Source organism: Echiichthys vipera (assembly GCF_963691815.1).
Source record: "Echiichthys vipera genome assembly, chromosome: 14".
Taxonomy (NCBI): Eukaryota; Metazoa; Chordata; class Actinopteri; order Perciformes; family Trachinidae; genus Echiichthys; species Echiichthys vipera.
Window position 1 is genome coordinate 12,640,251 of NC_139839.1, and position 13,585 is coordinate 12,653,835.

The 13,585-nt window shown below is 41.4% G+C and overlaps 1 protein-coding gene across 1 annotated transcript; it reads left to right on the forward strand.

Annotated features, from left to right (window-relative positions):
• Positions 1–11,243: 11,243 nt before the first annotated feature.
• tpbgl (trophoblast glycoprotein like) lies at positions 11,244–12,317 on the forward strand (the record flags this gene model as incomplete). The annotated part of the gene is made up of 1 exon (XM_083927129.1): positions 11,244–12,317. The coding sequence occupies one exon, from the start codon at positions 11,244–11,246 to the stop codon at positions 12,315–12,317; it is 1,074 nt and encodes a 357-aa protein (XP_083783255.1).
• Between the last annotated feature and the right edge of the window lie 1,268 nt (positions 12,318–13,585).

The window sequence follows — 13,585 nt, forward strand, 5'->3', positions numbered from 1 at the left end:
AGTCAAGAATGTCTGTGCCAAAGTGGACAATAACAGTTGTTGAGACATTTCACTCCAGCCACAGACGTCAACCCATTTGTGGTGCTGGAGTTTAAAGACAGGGGATCACCAAAGTCAGAAGGAATTGTTCTTTGGGGACAAAATCTTAAGCCAATCCATCCAAAAACAGTCAAAAAATCAGACACATCACAAGAGAAAAAACCCAAACTAAAACCAAAAGTGATTGCTTTGCTGTCGTGCTTAAACTGTTAAACCTATAAACTCTATGTCATTATTTTACAGGTGTAACAGCTTTAGGAGCCATTGACCTCCTCTTTCACCGCTTATCCATCAACCTGCACTTTAAAATCTCCCATGCAGACCCCTTTGGAGGGTCTCATGTTCACCCTTTATGAGACAAAATATCCCCTCTTGCATTCCTCCCATCTTTATAGTTACATGAGCCCCTTGCTTCACCCCGGCAAGCTCCGACCCCCTCAAGCTCTCAGATGTCTGCATCAGCCTTTAAGTGGATTTGTTCCTTTAGTCAGTTTCCTCGATGCTCGATCTTTCAGCCCCTCTCTCCGCGGCGGAGGACATCTGATACATGATGCAGAAGATGGTAATGTGGCTGGTGCTCATGTAAAAATAAAATCCCCATAATTCTCCCACTGGCAAGGTTATTACCAACTATTATGGAAATGTCTGACAGTAAATAATAGTCACTCAAGACTGAGTGTTAAAGCCGTTTTGGAAGACTCTATTGTTCTTGATTTGTGTTGGAGCAAAAATAGAAAGGTTCATTAGTTTTTGTTTGCACTTGCAGGCTACAATTTGAATATCTAATTCATTATTAGAGAGAGACAGAGAGAGCTTGTGGGTTGAATGAGAATCTCGATCTACGTGTTTGAGGGCTGGTGTAATTTCAGCTGCCGAGACGCTTGCTAAATTTGGCACCTGTGCATGAGAGGCGTGTACACCACTGGACAAGGTGAGGGTCAACTGGACAGGCACACCCACCGGCAACCACTCTCCTTAAAAAGTCTGTTCACTTGGAGCTGGAGCACAGTCTCTCTCTCTCTCTCTCTCACACACACACACACACACACACACACACACACACACACACACACACACACACACACACACACACACACACACACACACACACACGGATGACTAAGCAGCAGTTGTGTGCAGATATTCAAGGCCTCCAAAAGATGGATCTCTACTAATAGCATTCCCATCAGCCTCAGCTGTACTTTGTGTTAATGCTAACTAGCAAATGTTAGCATACTAAGATGCAAAGAGCTGGTCATGCCAAAGATTACACTTGCTTTGCATCAGCATTTTAGCATTGCAATTTTAAGCGTTTTAGGATCATGCTAGCATGGCTGTAGACCTGTCTTGTTCAATCAGTTTTTCAATCAGCTGGTTCTTGTAATTCAAATCAAAACAATTCAAATCAATTTCATAAGCACTTTTATTTGGCATCATTTTACTTTCATTTTCATCACATTATCATCCACAGTGAGAGGAGATGTTGTTGATAAACTCCAGGGGTTTAGTACTCGAATAGACCTTTTTGAAGTCTTGCACTTGTGGATAAGTTTGATGTTAGCAGATACATCAATCTTGTTTCTAGATCCACCCTAATCCCTTAATCATTATATAAGTATTGGAAAGACACTATTGCCTATTATGGTCTTGAACAGTTTTTTATTTGCTCTGGATTCGGTATTGACTTGGACTCGACTGGACCGTATCTTGGACTTGACTTGGTCTCGATTAACTCGGCCTAACCCTGAACTACAGCCCTGACGAACCCTGTGGAGGAATGCTTTCTCCCATCCCCTTCGCTCTTGTTATGATCTTCCCAGATATGAAAGCTGAATATTGCTGACATTATTCATCCCACCCCAGGGAACAATAACCCAGGTGACATAGAGACGAACTTCAAAAAGCAAACAAACAAAAACTATTGAGGAGAAAGTCGCTCTTGGGGAAATTTATTTATTTACTTAGTTTATAGTCTTTGGTGTCAGCTTTTCCCGCTGCCGCCTGGGGCACTAAATATCTAATTTGAAGAACTGCAACTCTTTCTTCCTTCTTTTTTCATAACTGCCCTAAAATTATATTCATCTCACAAACCAATGATAATATAAGAAGGATATATTGTGTGTTTGATGAAGCAATAGCTTGGCATGGGCTCCTCAAACAGGCTCACATAAAACTGTAGATCTATCTTGTCGACCAGCCACAGGAGTAAAGTCTCTCTCTCTCTCTCTCTCTCTCTCTCTCTCTCTCTCTCTCTCTCTCTCTCTCTAGATAAAAATAATGACCTCCCCTTTTTAATAAGCTTCACCATAATAAATGTAAAATATTCGTTTTCTCCTCCTTGTCCATTTATCCATGCCTCCTTTGCTCTGCAAATGTCTGTTCTCAGACATAATGGCACAAGTATTTTCAGCACCGTGGTGAAACATGGATGGATGATGATGAAGACATTTTCCCCAATGCCCATGCTTCTCCTTCATCAGTTATTCCTCCCTGTAATGTAATGGGATTCTCTATTGCTCTCTGTAAGGAAATGTCCCTATATTACTCTCTCTCTCTTCACTAGAAGAGAGCAGGATCAGCTGCAGAGCAGGTGGGCATTTGGTGTCGTGTTCAAGGACACTTCAGCACAGATAGTACTTGTTGGTCCCCTTGTTGATAAGTGGTCTAAGCTAGTTGGAGCTAGCTAACTACTTTAAATACAGTTTGATTGTTTAGTCGAGTGTCTCCCAACCTAGGGATATGTAGGTCACCCTCCAAAGGATCAAACAATAAATGGGGTAATGATATGATTAGTGTTGCATGAAAAAACAACAACAAAGAAAACCAAAATAAACCTAAAATTAAAAGTTTTATTCATATTCTGTTGTCTTATTTTTTATTTGTTAATTTAGCCTTTTTGGGCTTACTGATACAAATAAGTACAGTAGCAACATATTCTACTTAAGTGCAGTTCTTGAATATATGTACTTAATTAATTTCCACCACAACTAACTTTTGTTGCCTGCTATTATCTTAACTACCTAACTACCTTCTTTGACCACACAATCCTTGAGATCTCACATCGCACATCTTTCAGCAGCCACAAATACATTAATTATTAAATAACTGAGAGGCGAGCGCACTAGACTCTGATCGCTGGCCGTCCATCTACTCAGCCTCCCTCTGCCTTGGATGTAAAGCAGCACAGCAGCATTGCCTTGGAAAGTTCACTCTGACTGTGGGCAGAAGTGATGTACAGTCTGGTTGCTGATGGATGAAGGGCACTACTGCTCTGATTACCTGGCCAAACATAAATACCTCTTTTACTTTTCCCCCTTGGGACAGCCTGACAGCACCAAGGTTTACTGAAAGATCTTTAGGGAGTGATGTCAGGCTGGCTAGGCCACATATCACTGCTCTAAAAAGTCCTTTAGTTGTCCTATTCTATTTACTATATTTAACAATCATTGACATTGTATTATTTGAATAAAATGTGGCAAAAAACACAACGCTTATGAGACTGACCAAATTTTGTACCAAGGAAAGAAAGAAAGCATACAGCACAGTATTTATATTTCAATTATCTAATAGACAAACGGAAGCTATTTCGTTTTTCCAAAACATTCTATCTCTATAGCGGTACTGAAACAGGATCACTTACCACTGGAACTGATTAACCCCTTCTAGGACTGGCGCCCGGCCAGTATCTTGCCCTGACTCTGGCAGTTGGTTCACTTTCCAAGGTGTCACCGATACACTTCACCCTTCAAACAGGAGTGTCTTAATTGCCACGGAGGCCTCTGTGTCCTCGGCCAATGACAGCCACAAGGTCAAACAGCAGTTACCTGAACATCACATATCAACCGTTTTGTAATTCAATCAATAGACACATCGCAAGCCAAGTATCCATATCATTTGTTTGTTACGTGATCGTCAGAAACTTAAAGTTATTACAGACTAGGAGAAGACGTAAACTAATCCATCTGGTTACTGGAGGAGTCATTATTGTGAAATACTAACTGTGTAACGCCATAGGGACTTTGTGGGGTTAACAACATACATTAACTCATTAATATCTGCTGCGTATCATCTCACCCCTAATTCTTATATTTAAGGCGTTTTCATTTAAGTAAGTAAGTCTCATTTTGTGGCCAGATAGACAGGGTGGGAAAAAAAAAGTAGTAGTAGCACTTTGTAATTCAATCTAAATATCATCTTAGCAATCAATGTTCTTTGACTTACAGATATCTCAGAAAGACGTTTTGCTCCGAAGCCCTATATGTGATAATCAATAAAAGTATGCCTCCTGCATTTGAAGCTGAATTAGCTGAATGTGTAATGAATTTATAAGACCCTTGTGTTTATTTAGAGAGCAAAATATGTGAAGTTGATCTTCACCGCATCCCTCAACTATTGATTTGCGGATCACAACAATCAGACTCCATATTTTAAGAGATTGAGGATAATCACTGAGTGATAAACACCTAGTCAAGACCGTAATGTGAACAATGAATATGAACATTACATAATAATATAATATATAAAGAAAACACTGACAAAGAAAGTTAGGAACATATATAGCCTATATCTCTGTCTTGTTACCTCCAGATTTGGCTTGTTTTTTAATATTCTCTTTTATTATTTATTGGTTTCGTTTTATGCACCAACTGTGTCTGAGTCCTATCTCATATTGGGTCTTTTTATGTCCTGTCTCTGGAATAAATGCATTATTAGTATTAGTATTATTATAATTACGATGATTATTATTATTTTATGTTTTGTGATTATTATTATTATTATTATTATTATCATTATTATTATTATTATTATTATTATTATTATTATTATTATTATTATTGTAATTATTGTGTTATGTAAATTGTCCTTCATATAATCCTCCATGTATCTCTGAAAATCTCAGGATCCAACAAAGAGAATATATTCCACATTAGACATACAGTATGTAATGTTATGACAGGAACTCAGTGATTCATCTATAGTTTTCCACTCCAGCCAAACAGAATGATCAACAGCCACAGCTAACTCCTCTGATTGAGTGACTTGGCTTTGTTTGGCCAGTTGTGTCTGTCTGGCTACAGCTCACTCCATTACAAGTCTAAATGACTAATTAATGGTCCCGGGACAGGTGACACCGGCTCCTCAAGATCCATTTACACCCTCATCCCCACAGGGCTCTGCCTGCACTTCTTCACTTCTCCCTCACCTCCATCCTCTACTCCTTCATCCCCTCATCTCTTATTCATCCGGTGGTGGAGTACTCTTTAAGGAGCAGGTCTGGAGATAGACGGATGAGAGACAGGTGGACAGAGAGACAGGTGGACCAGACAAAAAGAGGTACACACTGCATTTGGGATGGGAGAGATAGAGAGAGTGAGGTAGAAGACGTGTTTCTATTGGTCCTTTCAACTCTGAGGTATTTTCCAGTATTTTGTCTGGAGAGGAGATAGATGAATCCTGATCTCCACCTGCCCATGTGCACACTCCCCTCTGAAGTTTTAGGTTGCGTCAGGTAGATAGTAGTGTGTGTGTGTGTGTGTGTGTGTGTGTATGTGTGTGTGTGTGCGTGCGTGCGTGCGTGCGTGCATGTGTGTGTGTATGTGTAAACCGCATTATTCACAGTTGCTACAGAGTCCTTCAACTTCTCACCCCACACTATCAAAGACAGAGTGCAAGGGAAAAGATTAACGAAAGGATTTTAGATTAAATGTTACCCATGAGCACCCTGTTGTACCACAGTATGTCCCCTGGTACGCATCTAAAAGATATCAGCAGTTTAAGTTTGTGTGCCTGTAGCCAGTAATGTCAGAGTTATGTCTCCATAGTAAGTCTCCACAGAGAGGGAAATACATTTCCACCTTTATTAAAGGTAGTCTTCAGCTTCAAGACCTTTTCATGCTCAACTTAAATGAGTATTGCTACGCTGTCAAATGTAAAAAGAAGGCCAGAATCCAATAAAGATGCAATACTGGGTAATTTTTTTGAAGGGGAAAAAAATCTGTTATTTAAAGGGCTGATTGATCATGATTTCGACATTGCCTGCTTCCCTCCTCAAATGTTAAATTCTAGTGTTCTGTTTAGCCACCATTTTTCTCCTGCTTGAGAAAAGCTGTTTTTTTTTTATTTATTTTGTTGCTGTGATTGGATGTAGGTCTATCAAAGGAACGTTCAGAGGCATTTTTGGTCTGTGCCCCTTGGAAACTAAGCCAGTGTCCATCCTTACTTTATTTATAAACAGTAGTGGCTGTCAACAGCTCCAGCTAAGGCGATCGGCTAAAAATTTAAATGTGCACTCAAGCACCCTTTGGCATGGGTCAACGCATGTAATCTCTATAAACAGATTCTGCATTTGAATGTAAAACGATTAGTATTCACCAATCATGTTTGGGCAGGCTTTGGTTACATGCAGGTAAAAAGTCATTTAGAGAGCAAAAGTGGCGGAACACATTGTCCGTCAACCCACAGGCTATTTATTGTTTGACGTCAATTTCGCTTTTCATTACCTTTTTGTTTACTACTACTACTTCTACTTTCATATGCAGATATCGGTTTATAGAGACACCGCATCTTAAGCCCAATTCCATTCTAGCGTCTCAAGTTGCTTACCATAAATATTGGCCGTCGTTCGGTAGAGGAAGTCTTGGCCTGGATATGCGCTGGCTACACCTGAAAGCCCAAAATATTAGCTAATGCCCCCAGAGGCTGAATTGTCATGAGACAGAGAGCCGATGGGTTCTGAGATTGCGTACTACATCATTTTGAGGCTACATTTTCGAGTATTCTCTCTGTGTGATATCATACCAGAGAGATGATCAAGGTGCAGATAGTGTTGAGCCATGTTGGGAGATCCAAGCTTCCACCTACTGTACCAGCTATTTTATACATTATCATACCTCCAAGTCTTGAAGACAGTCTTTACATGTCATATGTATGTTCCTGTCCTTTACTTGGGTCATTTTATAACTTTCTTTGTTAAAATCTTAAGTATCAAACTGCTCTTGAGGCATCATCCATCCCCTGGTTCTCCCCATCAAAGGAGAGAAGGTAAAGCAAGTGGAGTCTTTCAGATGTCTTGGCATTACACTGAAAAATAACTTCAGCTTCAATCAGCGTACCATGGACTTTTACAAGTATTATCAACAGAGACTTACAGCCATCCATAAACTACTCTGTCCAACCCCATTTTATTTTTTTTCTCCTGTACCATCGCAATATTGAGGCAGTTCTTCTGTATGGTGCCATATGTTTTTTTTACATGTGGTTACATATACCAATAAGAATAAACAAACTCATTTAGACAGCAAACTCATTAGTATTCCTACCCCCAACTTATCCGAGGCACTCACAATCACACACGACCCAGATCATTCACTCCACCAGCACTTTACCCCTCTTCCTTGTGGATGCAGATATAGACTACTCATGTGCAGAGCTCTGTTCCTACAGTCATATGAGCTTTAAATAAGTAACCTCCTTTGAAGTTACAATAAATCCAGTCTGTAGTATGTAGAGTGCTAATCCATGTCTTTGTCTCTTTGTATAATTCTGTATGTCTTACGTGTTTCTGCCATGTATGCACCAACTGTGGAAAAGCTCAAATCTATCTAGCTATTTAGTTATGAGGAAGTCCTGTATGTGCCAGCCACGGGGGGAGACGAAGAACAGATCAGGCTGGCTATTAAAACAAGGTTAATGAATGACGCGTGACGCAATACGGATGAAGGAGGAATTCAAAATGTGAAAATGGAATTAACAGGGGACATGTAATTCTACACACAGCACGCACAAAATGCAATCATGCGTACATACTGCACAGTACACACACACACACACACACATACAAACACACACCCACACACACACACACACACACACACACACACACCAAAAACAGCATACCGCTGCTAATTTAGTGAGTCGCAAATAACGACACACCTGAGGATATGAGGAAAACTCCACAGCCAAGGTTACTGGAAACTGGTCACAAGTTCCAAGTTCATACACACACACACACACACACACACACACACACACACACACACACCACACACACACACACACACACACACACACACACACACACACACACACACACACACACACACACACACACACACACACACACACACACACACACACACACACACACACACACACACACACACACACTGCAGTTAGGAGATAGGGATGGGCAGCCTTGAGTAAATCAATTACAAGGTTCAGTGTCAAGTTGAAGGCCACCAGGAGGGCACGATAACAATATCCCAGCAATAGCTTGTGAATAACAGCCACCACTAAATCGGCTCTCTGCACCGGCAGATAGAGTAGACACTTGTGGGGTCCTGTGAGAGGAAGAGGAGGACTGAGCAGATGTTTGTTTGTCGGAAGAAATATTATCCCCAATGTTGTACTGACCCGACACCTATACGGACCTCTGTGCTTATCAGCAGCACCAGCAGCAAAGCCATTCTCCATCATTCTCTATCTCCTTCTATCTTGTTGCCTCGCTGTCACAGTTTCTCATTCTTTCCCTCTCACAGTGACTATATTTACATCCCCGCCGCAGCCGTTTTTGTCCACCAGAGCCTGATTTAGTGCTCTTGAGCATGACAGGGAACTGTAATCAGCTTAATACTCTCAAGAGCCATGGCCCCCCTGTTACAGTAAATACAAACACTAGGCCTAAATGCCTTCTAAAGTTGCTATTGTCCTTTAAAGAAGTAATAGTTTTTTTGTTTGTTTTTTAGTAATATGTTTATTTATTTATTGTTGAGAGTTAGGTTAGAGAATCGATATCGCTCTCATATCTGTTGCTATTCCTCTGTGATATTAATAACATGATTTAGTCAGTTGTGTATTAAACTGTGTATTCACCAAAGTGCCAGAAGTATATGGACACTCTTTTTGGAGCCCTGCTGCTTTGACTTAATTGGTGCAAATCCCTATAGCCAGGTTCCACATTTTTGTGGAAAGTCTTTAAGCCAGAAGAGTGGAGGCTGTTATAGCAGATTAAGAGAGCAATGTTAAACAATGGGATGTAATGTTTGGGGCATTCACACACTTTCAGCAACATAGTTTACCTGTGTGTAGAGCTGGATATATATATACATATTTTTATATGTATATATATATATATATATATATATATATACATATATAATATATATATATATATATAAACACAGCAAGCTCCATCGAGATGATGTTCAACATTTTCTCTTACTAAATAAGCCCATATCTATTGTACATTTTACTGTTATGTGCGGTTCAGACAAATGTCATCATAGGCCTGTTGAAAACTGACAAGGCTGGCATTAAAAATTAGGCAGACTGCTGATACACCTTTTGCTTCATGAGGACAGGAGGAGAGAACTCACTTACTCAGTAAATGCACACACAGAGAGAAATTGTGAAAAAAGAGGAAGAAGAAGAAGAAGAGGAATAGGAAGAAGAAAAGTCCTATAGTAATGCTCACTTTGAACTTGGCTTTCAGTAGGGATGTGCAATGACTAATACCAGCTTACTGTTAGTCTGCATCTGCTCTAATTAAGAAAACCCCAAATGGTTTGATTTGAACTTGGTTTGTTAATAGGCCATTGTGGTCAGGTCATCCTGAAAGTTATTTTTGTGTCCAGTGTCTATAATAAATGGGATCACATAGGAGTGGATTCTGTTCAGTAGCATTTAGCCTTTCTTTCCTTAATCAACTATTTCCATGTGGGGCTTTATTCCTCTGTGTTATCCATGGCCCTGAATCTCTCTGTTTTTGTCTTAAACAGACTTTGTTCCTCCTCCTCTTTATTTCTTGTGCTTTCTTCACCTTCTTTCCCTGATCTGCCAATTTGAGCTCTCCGTGGTGCTGATCCTCTTTTTCTTTCCCGTGTCCTGCTGTAGTTATTTTTCTTCCTCAGCTCATGCTGTATTTGTTGTTGGTTAAGCACCTTCCTCTTTTCTTTTTTCCTTCCATAAATTACTTCTTTAAAAGCTTAATTTTGAACTCAGAATACCAGTTCCTTTAAAGTACTGTCACGCTCTGTGGAGCTGTCCGTAGTGCTGAACATTGAACTCTCTGTCTTACTAGCAGACTGTCTTTCCTTCTGTCGCTCTTTATTTCTTGCTGACCACTAAAATACTTCACTAAACAGATACATTCTCTGTGCTTCTGGCCTATATATGTGTTCTTAATTATGGTGATCGGTGGAGGAATAGACAAATATTGTCACTGTTTTCATTAAAGATCAACTTCAAAAAGCTTTGAGACACCTTTTGACTTATAGTTCCATTAGTTATGAGCAAAGACATGGCAGACCAGCCCCATGTCAGTCCAGCACCACATGCCCATGCAAATATTGTTGGAGATGGCTTGTGTATTCAAGCTTACTGATTTGTTTGCCAACCCTGAGCTGAAGACGTGAAGAGTGTGACCAACTCTCCAAAAGCCAGTTTTCTTTCATTTGGAAAGGGATCAATTGGAAAGAACCCCATTAAACAGGCTCCACTGCCTGCACATAATTAAAACAACTGATTTACAACAAAAGAGCATTCAATTGAGACTGTACTGGAAACATGCAGTGGGAAAGGAAACAACAAACTCTCTTGGAGTTCTGTTATCCTGCAGCCATCTGTGTCATGATGAATTAGCTAATTAGTTGTTAAAACTGGGAGGATTGGGTTTGATGGTTTTTTCAATGAAAAAATGACACAACAAAAGCTCAAGTGTATCTGTATTAAATGACCCCTTCTTCTACAAATATGAAAAAATAACTAAAGTTAGGATGACTGATGGTAGGAAATTTCGCGTACATCTCTCTCTCTCTCTCTCTCTCTCTCTCTCTCTCTCTCTCTGTGTGTGTGTGTGTGTGTATGTGTGTGTGTGTGTGTGTGTGTGTGTGTGTGTGTGTGTATGTGACAGGCGTCAAAAATACCACCAAGGGAGCGCGGATCAGCAGCTATCCACACAGCCACACTCGGCTCTAGTCCACCGTACCGATGCGTAAATACCCCCCTAAAGAAAAGACATCTCTTCTCCGGACAGAGACACACATCTCCGAGGTTGCTGTGGAAAGAGCTTTTTTTTTTTAAATTATTATTCTGATGGTTCAAAGTAACCGATGCCGGACTCATTCTGCTTTACATGCCTGAGAGGCTTGTAGTCGGTCACCTTCTTTGCAAGACTTGCATCGGCATAGACCTGCTTTGAGACTAAAATGAGGGAGAATATGTGGATATTTTTCAGTGCCGACAACTCAAAGTGTCTCTTTTCTATCTGGAATCAGTGGTGTTTGTATTACGCAGCGGTGGCGTGTTTGTTGTTTTCGCCTGTCAGGACGGATGAGGCTTGTCCGTCGTCCTGCATCTGTGCCAGAGACTCGGGGACTGTGACCTGTCGTGATGGGGAGGACGCCGAGGTACCGGGAGACATCCCTGAGTGGACGTCCACCTTGATACTCAAGTGGAGAAACATTTCAACTTTACAGCGTGGTGCGTTCATGAGCAACGGGACGGAGTTGGAAATGACGACACTGTCGCTGTCCTATAATGGGATACGGGCTATTGAACCTTACGCCTTCCTGGGACTCCCACGGTTGCATTTGCTGGATCTGAGCCACAATCAGTTGGAGTCTATCTCGGCCAGGGCTTTCCACGGGTTACCGGAGCTGCGCTCGCTTTACCTAAACCACTCTCTGTTGCCTCCGGCCGCGGAGCAGCTCCCACAAGCGCTCAGCACACAAAGTTTGCGCAACCTCCACAGACTGGAGTTGGCAGGAAACATGCTGAAGTCGATCCCCCTGGTGAGATTAGATATGTATAATCTCCACGCGTTAGTGCTGATAAATAACTCAATTCAGAGCATAGGGGGGGACAATGTAACCATTTTGTACCAGCAAAGGCGCATACGCGTCTACTTGTCTTTAAACCCGTTTCGGTGCAACTGTGAACTGGAGGCGTTTTACTACTGGTTGAAGAACTCATCCCAGTGCCCGGATGCAGGGCGTCTTCTGTGCAGCGAGCCGGAGGCCAAGAGGGGGGTTCCCGTGGAGAAGCTCCGGGAAGAGGACGTGGACTGTATGAACGAGAACCTCGAGGCGGTTTCGTACGTGTTCCTAGGCTTGGTGTTGGCTCTGATCGGGGTGGTGTTTCTAATGGTGCTTTATCTCAACCGGGGAGGCATCAAACGGTGGCTCAACAACATCAGAGAGGCGTGCCGAGACCAAATGGAGGTCTACCATTACCGCTACGAGCAAGACTCAGACCCGAGATTGGCCAACGTGGCTGTTTAATCACCACGTATGTCGTGAAAGGGGAAGGCAAAAAAAAAAAAAAAAAAAAAAGACTAGGGTAGATACCCTTGTGTCCTGTTACAAACACAATCAAAATAGTTTTTACAACTAGTTTCATCATTTTCAGCAGCTGATCAATGAACTGCATATCCCTCTCACACTGGGATAAGCACAGAGCCAAACAGTTAAATGACTATACCAGACTATTAAGTGTTCATCTTGCACAACCGAATACGTCAACCTCTGAGCATTGTTGTACATATGCATCATGTCTACAGCAGACTAACTTATTAACCTATAGACTTTATCTTATTAACCAAGTGACAAATATACAGTAAAGGTATATGTATCATTTCTGAGTTGGGAAGCTGGAGTGAGATGGTGAATCAAAGTAATTACTGAAAAACTGCAGCCCTTGCAAATTGTTGCAAACTAATGGCCTACATTTAGGACACCCGCAGGGAGGACAAGGTATTCCAGTTTCTAATCTACTGAGGGGGTGCATATTGCAAAGGGGGAGAGAGACCAGGTGAGGAAGGATGGTAAGTGCCATGTCTGTGCGAGCAGGCGGTGCTGGAGTAAATCATGGAGAACATGGGATGCCTTCTTGTCTTTCTGAACAGCCTTTGGTCTCTCAAATCAATGTGATTATCATTTGACACCAGGTGAGGTCAGTTTTATCACTGAAGTGGCAAAGGAGAAGGAGATAGAATCTAACCATGCATGTGATTGTTGTAGGCATAGAAAACCAACCAAAACATTAATAAAAGGTCAAATAAAAACGGTGCGTTAGCAGTGTTCTTTACATCAGTATATCTTATCATCACTGTCAGGAAATGTTGGCTTCACGCAGAGCTTTGCCAGACACTGAACACAGCAAGTGTTTCCCTGTATTTTGAAATAAATGTATTCATAAAGTTGCAAGAAGCAGGAGATCTGCGCAATGTGAAATGATTCAAAGTGTAACTGAACCACAGTGGGATGTCAGATCAGTCAGCACCTCTGAGCTCACCGGAAAAAGGTCACCACTATCTCATCCGCTTCTTTTTAAAGCACCAAAGAGTCCAAGGCTGGTAGAGGTCTGCACAGGGAGATATAACAGAAGGGCATGGCGGTGTTAATCTCATCAGCACTGTGACGAATAAACCGTGGAGAATCACAATCGACCTGTAAAGTCAGTATCTCTCTGCAGCCCAGAGTCCATCAACCCTTAACTCAAGGTCTGCATTACAATCACAGGGAACCAAGGGTCAAATGTGTCATGCTGG